The 14,899-nt window shown below is 40.1% G+C and overlaps 4 protein-coding genes across 4 annotated transcripts; 2 read left to right on the forward strand and 2 right to left on the reverse strand.

The window, feature by feature from the left end:
- Window positions 1-8,005: 8,005 nt before the first annotated feature.
- On the reverse strand, window positions 8,006-8,728 carry M430DRAFT_30853 (hypothetical protein; the record flags this gene model as incomplete). The annotated part of the gene is made up of 1 exon (XM_024865986.1): window positions 8,006-8,728. One exon carries the CDS (start codon window positions 8,726-8,728, stop codon window positions 8,006-8,008), a length of 723 nt encoding a protein of 240 aa, XP_024717234.1.
- A 1,338-nt stretch (window positions 8,729-10,066) lies between these two features.
- M430DRAFT_37095 (hypothetical protein) lies at window positions 10,067-11,203 on the forward strand. Its single transcript, XM_024867051.1, has one exon. It carries the CDS (start codon window positions 10,134-10,136, stop codon window positions 11,007-11,009), a length of 876 nt encoding a protein of 291 aa, XP_024717235.1. The 5' UTR covers window positions 10,067-10,133; the 3' UTR covers window positions 11,010-11,203.
- Window positions 11,204-11,635: 432 nt separating this feature from the next.
- M430DRAFT_108780 (glycosyltransferase family 25 protein) lies at window positions 11,636-12,835 on the reverse strand (the record flags this gene model as incomplete). The annotated part of the gene is made up of 3 exons (XM_024861233.1): window positions 11,636-12,439; window positions 12,491-12,709; window positions 12,782-12,835. The coding sequence occupies 3 exons, from the start codon at window positions 12,833-12,835 to the stop codon at window positions 11,636-11,638; spliced, it is 1,077 nt and encodes a 358-aa protein (XP_024717236.1).
- A 669-nt stretch (window positions 12,836-13,504) lies between these two features.
- On the forward strand, window positions 13,505-13,843 carry M430DRAFT_22319 (hypothetical protein; the record flags this gene model as incomplete). Its single annotated transcript, XM_024864674.1, has 2 exons — window positions 13,505-13,745; window positions 13,800-13,843. 2 exons carry the CDS (start codon window positions 13,505-13,507, stop codon window positions 13,841-13,843), a joined length of 285 nt encoding a protein of 94 aa, XP_024717237.1.
- Window positions 13,844-14,899: the final 1,056 nt, after the last annotated feature.

Raw genomic sequence — 14,899 nt, forward strand, 5'->3', positions numbered from 1 at the left:
AGTGTTAATGTTTCTTACGTTAACCTCTCGTGTATCTGTTTTCTCTTACTTACTTTCTTTACTAGTAATTCTGTCTAGTCTTCTCTTAGCCTCTTAGGGGTTAAGGGTAGGTTTAGTATAGCTATAAGATTTAGGTCTAAGTCTTGTATAAGTTATAGCTATCATATATATTAACTTGTCTATATCGCCTTCTGTCTTACTAGCCTTAGGTAAGAGATGTCTCTAGACTTTATTAAAGTTACTTCTAAATCCTGTTAGCTTAACGTTCTTATCTTTATTACTTGTTCTAAGAGGCTTACGTCCTTAGACTTTACTTAGGAAAATCCTTCTTATAAGGTATAAAGGTAACTTAGTAGGCTTAGCTTTAGCTTTAGTTTAGGTCTTTAGTATAAGGCCCTTTTTATAGTCGTTAACTAGTAGTCTATTAGACCTAAGATTAGTGTCTTGTCTCTTAACTACACTAAAATCCCTTAGATTTTCTTATAGTACTTTAAGACTTTCCTTAATCTCTAAGCCTCTATAGTAATTTCTATAAGCCTTGTTTTCTCTTCTATCTACTTAGTTAGTAGTCTCTATTTACTACTTACTAGTAGTACTTCTACCTCTAACTATAAGGTAGTAGTATCTAAAGCGTCCTTCTCTTAAGCTAGGGTAATAGTAATGTTAGGTATATTCTTAGTTAAGGGTGTTGTCTAATAGGTTAGGTTCCTTACTATAGTACTTACTGTCTAAGGTCCTTTAAGTCGCTAGTTCTATAAGAGTTTTTATTAGGCCTGTGTCTAGATCTATAATATACTATCTTCTAGGCCTACCTTATCTAGTAAGTCTTGTATAGAGATTACGTTCCTTAGTAGCTTTATGTCTTCTTATGTCTAAGCTATTGTAATTTATAGTAGTAGGTTGTCTTAGAGTCCTAGTATAACTAAGTTCTAAGGCGCTAGAAATTATAAGTTAGTTTAATTTTTAAGGTTAAGCCTATTACTTATATTCTAATTAAGTTTCTTAGGTATTAGCTTATATAAGAAGGAAACTAGGTACTTATATAACTTAGGTTGTCTCTTAAGTTTTGTACGCCCTCTCTTCTTAACGTTATAAGACTTACTCTATAATGTATATAGTTCTTTATAGATAGCGTATCTTATAAGGTTCTCTAAGGAACAAGCTAGTAATTTATGTCCCTCTCTAGAGTACCTAGCGTAAATCTTAATAGATATAAAGTATTAAGATCTACTATAATTATATTATTAATACTACTTGTACTAGAGGAGTCTTCTTGTCTAGTTATAAGGTTTAGTAAGGTAGTGTTCTTTTTTAAAGATAATCCTTTTGTCTAGGGCTAGGTTAGCGTCCTCTAGGTAACTAAACTTAATAACAATAGAGGAGGCTTTCTTTTAAGAGCTAATATATTAACTAACCTAGCCTATATAAGTAATTACTATCTCTAGGTATAGAAATAGGTTCTCTTGTTATAGTAATTAAAGGGCCTTTACCTTACCTATAGTTGTTATCTTAATTAGTAATACTAGAATTTTATAAACTATAATACTGTATATATTTGTTATAATTATTACGCTAGTACTAAAGGCTTATAGCTATACTAAACTCTAGCCTATCGCTTTCTCTCTATCTTCTCGTAATTTAAAGTATATGTCGACATCCTCTAAGAGAAGCTAGTATACTACTACTACTATAACTCTAGCTTTGTATTAGTTAAGGATTCTGTTAATATAGTCGTATATAGCTCTAGGAGCTCCTTAGTAGATAGTAGTAATAGCTTAACTATTAGCTTTTAAGGGCATATATACTCTAAGGATAAGGTCTTTTAATTCTGTTGTACTAGTATAGTTAGCGTTATCGTCGTTATAGTCGCTATCGTTAGTATATTAGGTAGTACTATAGTCTTAGATTTGTAATGTCTTAATTAGGTTCTATAAGCTAGCCTAAAGAGATTCCCTTACTAATTTCTAAATAATCTCTTTAAGTTAGGTAAGATAGCCTTAGCTCTATCTTATAAGATTAGTGTTTTCTATAAGGTATTTAGTATTATCCTTAATGTTATAGATAGCTTTAGTAAAGCTTAATATATCTATCTAGTTATAGTATACCCTAACTCTCTTTATAAATCTACTAATAATTTTAAGAAGCTTTAGTTAATTAGTAGGTTTCTATCTCCTTAGGTTACGCTCTATAGTAGTATACATAAGTTTAGTATAGTTAATTTTAATGTTAAAGGCTTTCTTAATAAGGTTTTTATATAATTTTTTACTAAATATAGGCTATAGTATTAACATATTACTAGAATATAGGCTTAACGCGTATGTATTAATAGCTATAGTAATAAGGAGTCGCGTGCCGCTATTATTTTAATAATAAGTAATAAGATAAGTGTATTGTTTTTAAAAATTTAATATAGTTGTACAGAGATGTTTTTTAAGTACAAGTAGTAGTACATAGGTTTTTACCTAGCTCTAGTACGGTTTTACTACGTAATTTATATAGTATAGAGGTTCTATATACGTTAGGCATAGGTAGTAAGACTAATAATAATAATAATATTAATATTAATATTATTATTATTATTAAACCTAAGAGCAGCTTTACTAGCCAGGCACCTAGCGCTACGCCAGCGTCCTTACAAGACAGCGACAACGGCTACTAGATCGTTACAACTAAGAGACTACAGACAGGCAGTAATAAGAAGCCTATAGTAAAGACTCTAGTAAGGTAAGGGCGCCCTCTTATTAGGGTACTAGACATAGTAATAGTCTAGAGCTACGACATTACTAAGATGTTAAGCTAAGGAGCTAGCTAGGGGTCTAGCGACCCCTTTATAACGTAAGACTTATAGATCCTAGACTCTTAGTAATAAAATTAATAATAGTATACTAGAACACTATAAGAAGGAATAGCCTTACCTTAATAGTACTTAACGATAGCTATAAAGCTAACGTTATAATAATTTAAGAGCTATAGTATAATATTTAGATAAAGACAGTCTACTACTTAGTATAGGCAAAGTACTAGTAGGTCTATAAGAGTAAAGGCTGTATAGTTATCTACGTTTATAAGTAGTACTTACCTCTTACTTAAGTAGTAGAGACAGGTATTAACTAGTACTACGTTACTTTATAAGGTATTACTATCTAGTTAATATACTTACTAATTCCTAACTCCTTAGGCTAGACTAGCCCTTTCTAGTAGCTTACTAAGAAAGAACTAGAGAGGCTATAGATAGTTATAAGCGACATAAACCTTTATTACTTACTCTAAGATAGAGCTAGTAAGACTACCCTTAAATTAGAGACCTTTCTTTATCTAGCCTATAGGTAGTAGCTCTTACTATACACACCCTAAAGAGAGCTAATATAGTAGTAACATAATAAACAAGACTTAATAATTAACTATACGTAGGTTATAGTAACGCTCTAGTATACCTATTAAGGTAACCTAGAGTATAAGAGATCTAACTACTATACCTAGCTAATTAAGGTTATTACTTAAGTAAGGGATTACTAAAAGAGAGCTATAAAGGTACTAGGATAGAGCTAGACCTTAATAGACTAAGAACTAGTAACGATTAAGGCTAGGAGGCTCTACCTCTTCTTAGAGCTACTAGACATACCTTATAAGGTTAATAAAGTAGTTAACTTACTTACTTCTTAGCTTATACATATTATAAACATATCTACCTTAAGAAAGAAGGTTAACTAAGGGTATACTAAGCCCTAGTAGAATAGTAAGGTCCTTAAGGCTGTCTAGTAAGTATAAGTAGTACGCTATTAATACACTATTACCTTAACTAAGCTCTACTAGCGTAACCTCTAGTAGGCTAGTACCTATTAACTCTATATAATCTAAGATATAAAAACTAGGAGCTAGTATAGTACCCTTACTACTACCTTAAAGGACTAATAAAAACTCTAGAGTCTTAAGAGGTAGGCTAGGCTCTATAGCTATATACCCTTAAAACCGGCCTTACTCTTACCTCTTTAAGGTACTAATAAGAAGGTACTAGCTATAAGCTACTATAATAAAGTAATAGTATTAGGCTAATAGTTCTCTCTAGAATTAATAGCTAATCTTAGTAATATCGTTTTAGACCTTTAGGACAAGTAGTACTAGTGGTTTACTATTAACGACACTATAATAAAGGCAGATATTACTAACGTTCTCTAAAAGACAGGTACTTAAAAGGCGCTAGGTCTTAACTTACTACTTACTAGCTTTCTTAAGGTATATAAGCGCCCTTTAGCTAAGCTCCTTATAGTAATAGCGACTATAAGCCTCTAGCTAAGGTACTTCTTTACGTAGTTTAAAGTAGTAAAGGTAGTAGTACTATATAAGCCTAGAAAGACCTTTAAGTAGTAACAAACTACTAGGGCCTATAGGCTAATATTACTCTTAAATATAATAGGTAAAGTAATTAAGTTAGTAATTAGCTAGCGCTTTACTAATACCGTAAAGTTATAAGGGCTCTTCTTAGAAACGTAGATAAGAAACCGGCTATAACACTTAATAGACCTTATAGTTAAAATAGTAGTTAACGCTACGTATATATCGTAGAGCTATAAGGCTATAGCGTCTCTCTTTTAACTTAATATTAAAGGCGCCTTTAATATAGTAAACTATATACGCCTTCTCTATACTCTCTAGTACTTAAGGTTTCTTATATAGGCTATATAGTAGGTATATAGCTTTCTTACTAATTAGACAGCTAGTCTCTTCTTTAATAAGGAGGCGGCGCTATCCTAAGAGGTTACTATAAGGGTACTATAAGGCTTGTCCTTCTCTCTTATCTTCTTTCTCCTTTATACTACTAGCTTATATACGCTACTATAAGGTTATATAAGCCTTATTATAGTAAGGTTTACTAACGACCTTAACTTCTTAGCTTTTAGTAAAGACATAATAAAGATATACTAGTACCTTAAAAGGGTATAGTAAGTATATAGCTAGTAGTTACGTATAAGAAGGATAGAGTTTACCTTTAAAAAGAGTAAGCTCTTTTACCTTACTTATATATATACTATACTAATAACGCCTGTCTACCTTAATAGCTAGGTTATACCCTTAGTTTAAGAGGCCTACTTTCTAAGAGTTTAGATAGATTAGAAGCTTAGATAAAAGGGTTACCTTAACGCTATTAAACAAAAGTTTACTACCTAGTAGTTTATACTTATAAGGCTTGTTATGTCTATATAAGGATATAGCCTACTATACGTAAAAGAGATCTATATAAAGGTAATCTAGAGTACTATAGTATATAGTATAAGGGTCTAGTACTACCCTTTTAAGTAGTAAGCTAAGAGGATTATAAAAGACCTTACTATAAAGTAGTTATAGTACCTTTACGTCGTTATAAGGGTGTACTAAGTAACTCTTGTCTAGTTCCTTAAGTCTAAAATAGCTACGCCTTTACTTAACCTCTACCTTAATAAGTAAGTAGTAGACTTTAAATAACGTCTTAAATGTATAAGTAAAGATAAACTTATATAGTCTATCTATAATAAGGTAGCGACCTGCCTTTAATAACACTAGAGACGCTACTATAACGCTACTATAGTACTACCTTATACGTTACTTAAGTATAGGGTAGACTAAGCTACGTAAGTAAAGGGATAGTATAAGGACTCTCTTCTAGAGAAGACCTTATAAGAGAACTAAAAGACATAATAGGCCTAACATAATAGTTTACTAGTACACTACTAGGGTACTACCCTAGCCGCGCTACCTGTCCCTTTAGTAGATACCCTTAAGAAGTACTTACTCTTCTATAAGTATAAGAGCTTACTTTTAACGTAGATCTGTACTAGTAAGGTTAGACTCTAGGCCTTTTTTTTTAAGCGTAGAGTACTAGACGTAACGACCCTCTAGTGCCCTTATAGTAAGGCCCTAGAGACAGTAGCTTACCTAATCCTTAACTACTAGTAGCTTAACTAATAGCGATAGGCCTTATAGTAAGCGCTCTACCTAAGGGCGCTATAGACGTTCTACGACTTTATAGTAGTAATAAAGAGAGAAAAGAGTATACGTATACTAATTCGTTAGCTACTATCTACTAGCTAGTTCCTATAGTTTAGGCTAGCTAAGTACTACCTAGCTAAAGAAGAGAGAGAGTAACCTTAGCTAACGGCCGGCGTCTTACTAGCGCCTTACTAGCGTCTTATTAGTATGTTTAGTATTACTAGGCTAGAAGGTTAAGTTCTAGTAGAGTAGCGACAGGGTTCTAGCGCCTTAACGGCACTATAATAGTATAAGTACAAGAGGTAGTACATAGGTTTTTACCTGGCTTTAGTACGGTTTTACTACGTGATTTATATAGTATAAAAGTTCTATGTACATTAGGTATAGGTAGTAAGAATAATAATAATAATATTATTATTAAACCTACTTAAGATATAAGCGTTAGATTATATAAGGATTAACTAATTATTAGTAGAATCGTTAAACGTCTTTACTATAAAAGAGCTAGCCTAAAGAGGCTTACTAGTATAGACACGCTTACTAGTAGACTAGTAAAGTAAAAGAGAGTAGTTACGTCTTTACTTTTATAAGGTTATAGTAAAGGTAGTGTAAGGTATCTTAGAAAAAGAGGTAATTAAGGGATATTAAAATTACTTTAGGTTTTTAGATTTAGAAAAGAGAGTTTAAGAGTAAATTAAGAAAGAGAAAAGGTTATAAGTAAATTAGTAAAGAAAAAGGTAAAGAGGTAAGATATTTATATAAAATATAATAAAGACTTCCTTACTAGTAAGTAACTAAATAAGTAATAAGAACTAAACTAGATTTAGTATAGAATAATAATTAGGACAATAATTAAGATAGCCCTAGGCCTATATTAAGACAAGCCTATATAGTGTCTTAGCTAACAAATAAAGGCTATACTTAATACGTATACAAAACTAGTACCTAAGGTAGCTATAAAAGTAATTTATAATATAAAGAGAGAAAGAGGCTTATAAGATTAGAATTTTTTATCTTAAGAGTTAAAAGAATAGTATATAGACAAACAAAGAGTAACCTCTAGATAAGAACTAGAGTAACTATAAGTAGTTATTATTTTCTTACTTTTAATCTAAGAACAAAGTAGAGTACTAAGAGTAGTCTAGTACGTATAAGGTAAGCTATATCTATAGTAATATTTATAGGCTTATATAAAGGAGATAAGGATATAATAAAAGGACTAGTAATATAATAGTGCCTTAGTAAGAGGGTTTTATTTTCTTTCCTTCTTATAGAACTATATATATACTAAAACTTAGATTAAACTCTTATAGTACCTAGCATAAGTATTTAATAGAGAAAGATGTTACTACTAAGGGTATTTAAAGAGCTTAGAATTATATAATAAGCGTTATAAGAATCTTATTAGATAGGCGTTTATAATAGATACTAATCTAATTCAATTTTAAGCTAAGAAGAAAAGAAGAGTAAGAAGAGAGAAAGTACTATCTATAGGTTACCTCTTACCTTATAAACAGATTCTTGCTTAGCCGCTTACGTAACTTGTTCCTTACGTAATTTGTTAGTACGTAACATCTAGAGTATCACGTAACAGATCGTGATAGTAGTAAGCTAGCGCCAGCTCTACTATACTTACTATAAGTAGTAAGAACAATATATAAAGTATAAAAGATAGGTAGAACCTAGGTTTTTCTTTTATATTTATAGTTTTCTTAGGGTTTAGTTATAGGTAGAAGTTCTGTATAGCCTTAGGCTAGGTTAGCGTAACAGTTGATAATATATCGTAAAAACAAAGGTAAAAAGATAGAGGTTCTATACTATCCCTAACCTAAAAACTACCTACACTCTTCTAAAGGATTTAAGGTCCTTATATCTACTAATAAAACAAGTGAAGGGAGCCTAAACAACTTATACTTGACTCCTAACGCCTTACAGGTGCCTATTTTACGCTAACAATTAGCCAGGAACCGCCCCGCCCTGGACGCGGCCCCGTCGCGGGTCTAAAAACAGAGGAACCGCCTATGGGGAGTCGTGGCGCAGCCTACAGCTTGTGTCCAGCAGCGGAGACTTGACCGGTACCATCGATCTGCATAGAAGAAGGAGGGCTCATAGGGCGCTGGTGGACGATGGGAGCTCTGCCAGTAAGAGTCCTTACAGCAGTCGTCATTGCTGTAATCATCTGGGTGCTCAAGTCCTGGTCTGCTTGGGACCATGTTCGGCCGGCAATTTTCGTCCCGACGGCAGCTGGGCTGGGAACAGACATGTAGCCTTGCATGTTCGTGAGACCGGCGGCCCTGACCTTCGCCTCGAACGGGGTCCAGTCGCCGGCGTCGCTGGTCGCCTGCATGTGCAGCAGCCAGCGGGTATTGACGCTGGTCGAGCCGGCCGGTGCGTCACCCTTGATGACAATACCGAAGCAAGTAACGAGTCCCTCGGTATAGAGACCAAGGGGGATCGATCCGAAGCCGTCGTGCCCGCCTTGAAAAACCTCGACACCCAGGAATCCGGCTGGGACCGCGCGCCTCTCGACGTCGCGCTTCGTGCCCTTGCCGTGTCCAGCAGCCAAGTCGGCCCAGGCGGCCTTTGTTCCCTTGACATTCTTGAATGGGCCAGTGCCGGCCACCAGAGGACCTGCCGCTGGTGCTTTGGCAGGAGTTGCTGGTTTAGCAAGAGCACGCTCGGCTAGATCCGCGCCGTTAGGGATAGTAGCAGCGATGGCAAGGCTGGCAAATGCCATGGTGGTGAGAAACTTGGTGAAATGCATGTTGGCGAGTTCAGGGATGTAGAAGATTGGTGGAGGATGTTATTGTTATTGGAACTGAAATTGGAAAATGATAAAGAGAGAGAGGAAAGCAGTGGAAATTGGATCGATCGGTTTGAACTTGATCGGGGATAAAGGGCTGCTGATGGGGTGGGGAGTGAATTGCCATGGCTGTTGTCTGCTTTTTTTTTTTTTCTTTTTTTTCCTCTTTTCTTTCTTTTTTTTTTCCAATAAATTTGGTGTGTTTTGTAGCGCCGGCCCTCTGAGTCTTGGGTGAAACAGGAAGATCGGTGCGGAAGTAGGATGGTTGATGGATGTGTATAAGGACTCAAGGAGTCGGTAGGATTTTGCGGCTCGGATTGGCAGCTACCTAATTTTAGAGCTGCCTGAGTAAGCGGGGCGCAGGCCGGGAGGCGCAGGAAGGACGCGAGGAAGGTTACTTGGTCAGTAACGAGGGGATAAGAGAGAGTTCCTTGGAGAAAGGAAATAATGGTACGGTGCTTAAGGTACTTTCCAATTCCTTACTTTGTTTCGAATCCCTAAGGTAGTCCTACCCAAGAAAAGTAAGCGGGCTTAGTAGGGTACAGTGATATTTGAGTTTTCAGTGATTTGTTATGCTCTTTACGGGTTTTACTACTACTACATACTGACCAACCCGTGCGGCCAGGAAGTCTACTACGTATATAAAAAAGCCCAGATAATATCCGACGGAGGAGGCTTCATAGGTCAATAACCCGCCTCACTAATCGATATGCGGCAATACCTGTTGCCACAGCCGCTCTGCTGCGGATGATTCGCCCTGTCTGCACTACGTTCGTACCTTGATTGTGGTCCTTGTCCTTTCTTTGCTTTATTTTAGGACTTCTAAGCCTCAAGGGAGGCTTTTAGCAAGATTCTATTCCGGCAAATTCATCCATGGGAGGATTACTTCCTTGAGGCTCCTTCATGGCTCAGATACTCAGGATGCGATGAGGACTGTAGATACCAAGGAAGATGGTGGTCAATTACACGCCAGATCAAGAGGACAAAGGAAGTATACATCAGTCGTCAAATCTGCTTTCTTATCATCAGCATCCTCATAGTTATCTTCACAGTTCTTAGACTTCAAACACTGTTGCAACACTGAAAATTGCTTCCAAAAGAGCTTCGCCAGCAGATATGGGAGTCTGCGCTGCAACGTTCACGCATCATTCGCCTGCATCTCAAGGACCCTAGCATTGTTCCAGCGCCAACGACCGACGCAGCAGAAATGAGCCGGCTTGCCAGCAATGGCGAGCGTTTCTGGGCTACTGCTGATGGACACCAAACCTTGAGCAAAATGTTTCGCGTTAACAGGGAGGCAAGAGAGGCAGCTTTGTCATTTTACCGGGTCCGTTTCCCCTGCTGGCTCAGGACAGTTGCGGGAGGCATGAAGCCCGGAATTCTCTATTTCAACCCCGAGCACGACTTCCTTCGAATCACCCCGGAATGGTCGGTGAAGAATACACTATTCAACTTTTTGCACCTCTTAAAGACGACTTACGATCCCCGGCACATCGGCCTCCGCAATCTGGTCGTCTCGGGGAATGACCTACGAGCAAACGATTTGGAACTAATAGAACCTTCCGATCCGGATCTTGACAGAGGCCCCAAGGAATCTTTTAAAGGTCTTCTTGAGAATCTCGATGAGGTCTTCTTCTTCTCGACCACCCATGCTGGCCGCCAGATCTTGGGCACCCATAACGGCGTGCCAACGTCTGAAATTGTCTATAACCGCTCTTTCCCGATACAAGTCAACCTACCGACTTTTGATCGTTTGCCTCGCGATCCGCGTCATATTGGCGAAGACTTGAAACAGGTATACATTGGGATGAATGACCATCGAGACACAATTCGCCTGTGGCACCGTAGACTCGACCAATTTGGTATTACCGCTCCTGGCATCAAGTATAAATGGTACATAGCTTTTGAGCCACGGGAGGATGAACGAATATCAGACGTCGAGACCGCAAGGAAATTTCTACAGCAGGAAGACGACTTATGGAATGGGGTTAAGCACTCTGAGCACCCTCCGTTCGTTCAGATGTCAGACTACAAGTTCCCGGTAGGCGCGCAATCCGAACGATACAAGAATGAGGACCTAGAAACGGCTGTAAAGCCTGCGTTTGGGTTTTGGCTGTTTCCCATTGATGTGCTGGGCTCTCTGGAAGAGACAGGCGGTCCAGATACACCGTTGTGGGACTTCTCGAAGAACTGTCCAGAACTTGGAGTAGTAAGCTTGCCTGAGAGGGCTCAGACCGGTTGATGCAATGGAAGCAGTAAGAGGCTGAGACTGAGTAGTGGTAGCATTACGAGTGACATCGTTATTGTTGACTCTTCTAAAAGCAGAAAGAAGGAGTCTGTGCATACGACACAAAATTCATTAGACAGCGGTTGCTACGAAGAGAAACTAAACGAGGACCTTCGAAACAGAGCAGTAGCAAATTCATTGTCAGTCGTATACTGTCATTCTTTAGAAGTCTGCGTTTGAATTATTGAATAAATATAGGGCGAAATACACCTGTGATGCACTAATGTTCAAGTCTACTTACCCGCTACAGCCACGAGCAAGACACGGTCAGCACGTTTGTGGAATTCAAGTCTACGTACGTTCTATAGCCAAACGATTAGCACGTGTATATCCTCTTCCCTATCCGAGAACCGCGGCCCGACCCCGGCCCGACCCGCCGCTAGTCCCCGCCACCGCTTCCTATTTTAAATAGTTTCTGCCAGTAATCTTATTTTCTTTCACGTGCCGCGTCGCGTTTGTATTAAATAGAACAAGATGTATTCATTCTAGATCCTTCTTATAATATTCCTTCTACTCTGAAAGGTGTTTTAGTCCGTCCTGTCACATGCCTTTTCTCCCCCCTCCCTTTCAGTAACATGCATCTACGCAGCATCAGGCCATTGATCTACAAAGTCCATCCTCCCTTCTAACAAAATATCCCAGTTCATCCGCGTACTCCATCTTAGTACATCCGTATGTGCAATCTCCCTGTAGCCTTTACCATGATCTGAGATATCGCTTTCAGCACTCCTTGACCCAGCTGGTCGATGGTGGATAAACAGCGATGGTTGCACCGTCAAACAATTGTGATATTTTCTTCCCTGAGAGCCCTCGCAGAATTGTCTCAGGAGGATGTCATATGGCGCTGTGACATCCAAGAGCCCGATAGCATGTAGGAGCTTTCGAGCACCAGCTTGGGTAATAGCGTAGCCGAGAGAGCAGATACCTTCTTGGACATGGTGCACTGCTCGTGTATGATTCGCATATTCATTTTTGAGGTCGTCGACAGGAGAAACGGTTTTCAGGTAATGTCTTTCAGGGACAGTTGGGTCGGAGTTGCGGATCACGCGTCCCTCGGGGATCTTTTCGGCAGAGGGAAGTGATGAGGATGGGAATCGCATGCCGCAGTGACCAACCGAGATAAAGTCCCAGTTATCTCCATAGGGGGAGTGTTTGGGTGGTATAGTAGATGGGAGGTTGTCGAAGGAGAGGTCGGAAGCGGGTACAGAGGAGGCATCCGGGGGAGTGGGATACGTGGAGTCCGCATACAAAGAGGGAGAGTGCGATAGGGGTTGTGTAAGGGCATGAGATGAAAGTGCAAGGTCGTGGAGCTGCTCTTTTATTCGCACGTCCCAATCCGCGTCGTCTTCCAAGATCAGAGCCGTTGATTGTTTAGTCGGACCATTCTATTTCGCAGACCATTAGCTGACTGTGGCAGCATGGAAGAGGGCAGAAACGAACTCTTGGATAGCATTCATATGTGCGCGCCAGCATCCTATTACCGGGTCTGCCATGCGACTATGCCCCTCTAAAGATGGAATCGCTTTATCCAACACGGTTTCTCCACGTACCCCATCTACAAACTCAATATTCATGTTGCTGAGAGCCGCTGATAAGACCATTCCATCTCGACGGTCTGTTCGGGCTCGCAATCCGACGACAAAGATTTTCTCAAACTGTGCCGTGCGCGAAAGGTCAGTTCGGAAGGCCAGGCGAGGAGAGACGGGGGAGAACAGAAGATAACTAACCCCGAGGGTGGTATTGAAGACATCGTTAACAATATTGGAATCGGAACCTGCCATTGAGAGGAAGTTTGAAGCTTTGGCCTGAACACTCGAGCGACCGAACTGGACGAGCAGGAAGATGAGGATCAAGGAGACGCTGACCGCAATAACAACGGGATTTGAAGGCCCGCGCATGAACATTTGACGGAGCATTTTGAAGACTGCAATCTATACATGTCTTCGTATAGTGTCATATATAAAAGATCGGGTGGTGCGCTGGAGTGCGCAGCGCATGGCGGAAAAGCCAACGGCATGACTGCCGAGGGGAAGGATGAAGAGCTGGAATGATGGAGAATGATCCTAGTTGCGACGGGCGCATGGTGATGGGCCGGCTTTTGGCGCCACCCCTATAATTATTCCTTTTGCGCCCAGCGATAAGCGCTTTGCATGTCATCTTGAGTGATCCGCCAGTAAACGCTCTCCCCTCCTCGATTAACGCTGTGCCGCCAACATTATTTGCAACCCCCCATATGGCAACATGTTACAGCTTTTGATACTCATAAATTCTACAGCCAGTGCTGCATGCAGGCTCTGGGTGTACCCGTCGCTTACTGTTGGTTCTCCCCCCAAAAATCTCCGAACTTCGAGTCCTTATCCTTTTCATGTGTACCGTTGTAAAAGTCTTCCCTTATAAAATCCTCCCTCTTCGCATTTTGTCTACACTTCCCGTGCTGTTAAATCAGCAAGATGATGCTACTGGCTCTGCTCCTCTTAGATGCTGTCAGTTTCGTATTTGCACAAAGTGTTGGTACTTTTTTCAACCCGCCCGCAGCAGTAAAAAACCAGCCTGACTTTTCAACAAATCCGGTATGGACGGTCGGGGAGACTGAGGCAATCCAATGGACGACGACGTACTTGAACTATACGATTGCACTGTGGCAGCAAATCTTAGATGAGGATGCTGCTCTGAGGGGTCCCTCCATCTTCGGTATATTTGCGACTCTTCCTCTTTGGATCCTCAGAACCAACTGAACAATTCCAGAAACCGAGACGGGAGCAGTAACTCAATTCAACTGGGCGGTTTAAATTTCCAGTTCGATTTGACTAAATCCTCTGTGTTCTTCCTTTGGCTCCAGTATGGGCCCCTGTCCGTAAATGGTGATGGGTCAGCCGTGTCCCTCACTTCTCATTACTTCAATATCACGCTGCCTTCTTCCTCGAGCAGCGGAACTTCTTTGCCAACACCCAAACCTTCATATTCTTCTTCAGTTGCGCCACCAATGACAGTTACAACCTCTACAGCCTCGAGTTCGTCGACAGATCCACCGTCGACCACATCGACTCCACCATCAATCACATCAGCCCCACCCTCCAGCGTATCGACCAAATCCAGCGGGCTTTCAACGAGTAGCAAGATTGGGCTTGGGGTTGGACTCGGGATTGGTGTTTCTTTGGTGGCTGCTATTGGCGTGTTCGCGACAGTTTATCTTCGCAGGAAGAGATTGGATTCACAACAGCAGCCACAATGGATGGTTCCTTTACAAGAGCGTAAGGCGTACTCGCTCCCCCTGAGGCCTGTGGAGATAGACGGCACATACAATAACCACCCGGCAGAATTGGGCTGATCAGGTGGGTCTGTTTTCAGGTAGGGGACCTTTGAAATGGTGGGATATGTGGCGCGAGAGGGCTTTCTACGTACACCTCTGTACATAATCAGGAGTGGATAACTATAATCATTAAACAGCCCCGTAGACTTACCATCAAAGCTTCCTAAGTCCTCCAGAGATTGGTGTTCGAGAAGCTGTAATGCGCTGTTGAGTCGTTCCCGGATATGTCTAAGAGACGCGCCGAACCGCACAGGCATCCTATGCTCTAGGTAATCGTCGGCACGAGAATAGCGCAGGCGCATGGCTCGGCCTACCGCACGGGGGACTTTTGCTTTTCGATTATAAAACTGAACACGGGCAAGACAAGTTCCGATTACGACCCGTTATTTTCGGATTCAATAAACAGCTGTCTCAAATGTCCCAAAACTGAGATTCCGGAGGTTAGATGAGGTTATCCGGTTTATGTTCTCGCTCATTGTTAAGCCGCCGTATGATGAAACAAGGAAATGACTAGATCTCTGAGTCCCTTGCTGAA

This window comes from Amorphotheca resinae (assembly GCF_003019875.1).
Source record: "Amorphotheca resinae ATCC 22711 unplaced genomic scaffold M430scaffold_12, whole genome shotgun sequence".
In the NCBI taxonomy this organism is placed as follows: Eukaryota; Fungi; Ascomycota; class Leotiomycetes; order Helotiales; family Amorphothecaceae; genus Amorphotheca; species Amorphotheca resinae.